This window comes from Choloepus didactylus, chromosome 6 (genome assembly GCF_015220235.1).
Source record: "Choloepus didactylus isolate mChoDid1 chromosome 6, mChoDid1.pri, whole genome shotgun sequence".
NCBI classification, from domain to species: Eukaryota; Metazoa; Chordata; class Mammalia; order Pilosa; family Megalonychidae; genus Choloepus; species Choloepus didactylus.
Genome location: NC_051312.1, coordinates 16,223,436 through 16,227,042, shown reverse-complemented (window position 1 = coordinate 16,227,042; position 3,607 = coordinate 16,223,436). Strand labels below are relative to the sequence as shown.

Here is a 3,607-nt window from a genome sequence, read left to right as displayed (position 1 = left end):
TTGATGATGGTACAGAACATGTGTGAAATTAGATGAAACATATGTTGATTCAAACTTACCTTTAAATTGTATTGTTTTTAAAACAAAGAGCTGTCCTGGGACTGTTTTTCTGTCAACTTTACCCTAAAATTAATTTTAAAAAAAAGAACTCTAATCAATCAAAAGCTTAATTGATGAGTGGGTGTCATGAAGGACAGAACATAGGCTTTAAAGCTAAACAGAATCATATCTGAAGTTGAGGTCCACCAGTTACTACTTTTATGAGTTTGGAAAAATTAGAAATAAACAACCAAGCACTTTCATGTGACATATGTTGAGACAAAAGAACAAAAAAAAAAAAAAAAAAAAAAAAGATTCAATGGATCTAAAAAACTATACCAGGATAAAAGAATTTATTTTCCTTGGCCTAACCCAGAATCGAGAACTGAGCTTGATCTTGTTTCTTTCCTTACTTTTGGTGTATGTGACAACTCTTCTGGGAAACCTCCTCATCATGGTCTCAGTGACTTGTGAATCTCACCTTCACACTCCCATGTATATTTTCCTCCACAATTTATCTATTAACGATATCTCCTTTTCCTCCATCACCTCTCCCAGGGTTCTAGTAGATCCTCTGTCAGACAGAAAGACCATCTCCTTCAATGGCTGCTTAACCCAGATATTTTTCTTCCACCTTATTGTTGGAGTAGATGCGTCTTCTTTGTCGGTGATGGTGTTGGATCATTATATAGCCATCTCCAAGTCCTTGCACTACGTGACCATCATGAGTCGGGGGCGATGCACTGCACTCATTGTGGCCTCATGGGCTGGCGGCTTCATCCACACCATTGTGCAGATTTCCCTGTTGCTCCCACTCCTGTTTTGTGGCCCCAATGTTCTTGACACTTTCTACTGTGATGTCCCGCAGGTCCTCAAACTTGCCTGCACAGACACCTTTGCACTTGAGCTCCTGATGATTTCCAATAATGGACTGCTCACCACACTGTGGTTTCTCTTCCTTCTGGTGTCCTATATGGTCATCTTTTTGTTCCTAAGGTCTCAGGCTGGAGAGGGCAGGAGGAAGGCCATCTCCACCTGCACCTCCCACATCACTGCGGTGACACTGCATTTTGTGCCCTGCATCTATGTCTATGCCAGGCCCTTCACTGCCCTCCCCACAGATAAGGCCATCTCTGTCACCTTCACTGTCATCTCCCCTCTGCTCAACCCCTTCATCTTCACCCTGAGGAACCATGAGATGAAGTCAGCCATGAGGACACTCAGGAAAAAACTCAGACCTTCTGACAGAGGATAGACCAGTAATTCCCTCCTCTTTATCACCTACGGTCCAATGTGTGCTTTATTCCCCCATGGACTCCAAGTTTTGAAAATGTTTGTCCATTAAACAAACTCTATTTAGTAAGTGATTTCTAATTAATTTTTCTATTTCTACTAACAAGGTAAACATGACTTTGAAGATTTTGATCAGCTTGCAGCTAATGGGAATGAGTTTAAAATATGTGTTTCATTGTCCAAAAGAAAACAGAGAAATAAAACTGTTAGCAGGTGAAGTGCATATTTTTTTTTACAGGACAGACTTGCATGAAATATAGGAAGCTATATCAAAATACATTCAGACATTCCCACCACATTCCAGCATTGTTACCAGGAAGGGAGCTGAGACAGGTATTGAAACATAATGGAGCTTGGGCATCAGAATTCTATAAGCACTTTCATGAAGTACACACATCCTATTGAAGTAAACACATCCAAATTAAGTTCCTCCTTCAACTCTACAGAATAAACAAAGGAAGATTTTGTTATCTCAAGACCACACACCCAAGGTTGAGAGCACATGCCTTAAAGTTAGCAGAGCTTGATTTAGGAGTTAGATTTGGACCTCATCACTTGTAAGTTCTGTGACCATGGGCAAGATCCTAATCCTGGACTTAATGAACTCCAGGCTTGCTGGCCACCCCTCCAACACATTCCCTCAGCACCCTATGCTTGCTTTATCATAGCACTCAGAACCCTGTTTTGAATTACCTGTTCTCTTTCTTTCCCTGTCCCCCAGGAAAGATTATACTTTATTTGTTGTTTTATCCTCAGCACCTTGCAAATCCAGTGAAATATAGCAAACACTGTACTAAAAAAATGTTCAACTAAAAAATCAAGTGAATGAATATTGCCTCTCATTCATTTCTGGCCCTCAAAATACTGAAGAGTATTATATATTAACAAAAAATGATTCATTTTTATTCTCTGCGGTCATGACTCCATATAAATGAAAAGAAAAACTTATGAAGCTGCTTCAGACAATGCATACACAAAAGGTGTTTTGTATTCAAAAGTTGTTTATATTCAAAAAGGTGGGAATAAAGTTTAATTTTTTTCAATTTATCAATTGGGTCAATTGGGTCTTTGTTTACTTATGTTAATTACAACTTCTAGGAGGTTTGTGCTTTGTTTCATTTTTTCTCATTTCCCAAGGTAGAGCCTAGATCTTAAAATTATGAAAACTAGAAAAATGTTTATGTTTGGGATCAAATCTCAGTTCACATCACAGAGCAAAGGCCCTGTTGTGGGGGTGTGCCCAGAACATCCAAGGAACAGAACATAGGACATTGAAACCAGAAGAGAGGAAGCAGGGTAGAGAGAGATAGCAGTTGAAGTGAAAGAAATAATGGACCATGTCCTTAGACCCTTGTAGGCCATTGCACAGATTTTGATTTTCACACTGAGTGAGATGGGTTGCATTGAGAGGATTTTGAACAGAAAAAAAATAATACAGGCTTTAACACAATTGAGGGGACTACTGCTATGAATAAGGACACAAGCAGGGGGACCAATTTGGAGACTGCTGCCATAATTCTGGCAAAAAATAATGAAGACATGACGTAGGGTAGTAATGGTGCAGGTGGTGAGAAGATTGAAAAACTTTGAAAGTAGAGCGAGTGGGATTTGCTGATGGAGTCAATGTGGGGTTTCTGACTACATGTGTATCTGTGGGAACTCCATCATCCTGCTTGGTCATCAGCCCACAGAGAACTCCTTAACTCCTAAGTGACCCCTGCAGGTCCAATGCCTCCCACCAATACTTTGTGTCACACTTCAGGACATAGTAATCACCCTGCACAGGTGAAACTGCCTAAGGGCCCATCTACCTACTCACATGACACAAGGACCTGGGAGCAGGATGCAGGACCTCTCTCTCCAGGACACTCCGAAGTCCACACTTCCACAGATATGGAGGAAGGATAGCATGTAAGGGCTCTGAGGCTCAGCCTATCTGGGTACAAATTTGACCTCAGGCAACTGTCTTAATCTGTCTATACACAAGTCTCTTCACCTGCAAATAGCAATGATAATAATTACCCATTAAATTTACTGTAAGAATTAAATATGTTAATACATGTGAAGTACTTCAAAAAGTCCCTGCACCCAGTACCCAGATCTTGGCTTTTAATACCATTCTCCAATGAAAGAACAAGGCTGTGTAGAGACATGGATGACTCTAAGGTTGAGACAGGGAATACAGAAGGGAAGGCTAGAGCATCTTGAAGTATCAAAAAGAAAGCATTCAAAGAACAAAATGATGCAGGGTATGTCAAAGAGACACAGAGACACA

At 40.4% G+C, this 3,607-nt stretch overlaps 1 protein-coding gene across 1 annotated transcript; it reads left to right on the top strand.

The window, feature by feature from the left end:
- Positions 1-358: 358 nt before the first annotated feature.
- Positions 359-1,294, top strand: LOC119536609 (olfactory receptor 4D10-like). Its single transcript, XM_037839459.1, has one exon. It carries the CDS (start codon positions 359-361, stop codon positions 1,292-1,294), a length of 936 nt encoding a protein of 311 aa, XP_037695387.1.
- The last annotated feature ends 2,313 nt before the right edge of the window (positions 1,295-3,607 follow it).

Coding starts and splice junctions, on each gene's coding strand:
- LOC119536609 (XM_037839459.1), top strand. CDS start 359: ATGGATCTAAAAAACTATACCAGGATAAAAGAATTTATTTTCCTTGGC.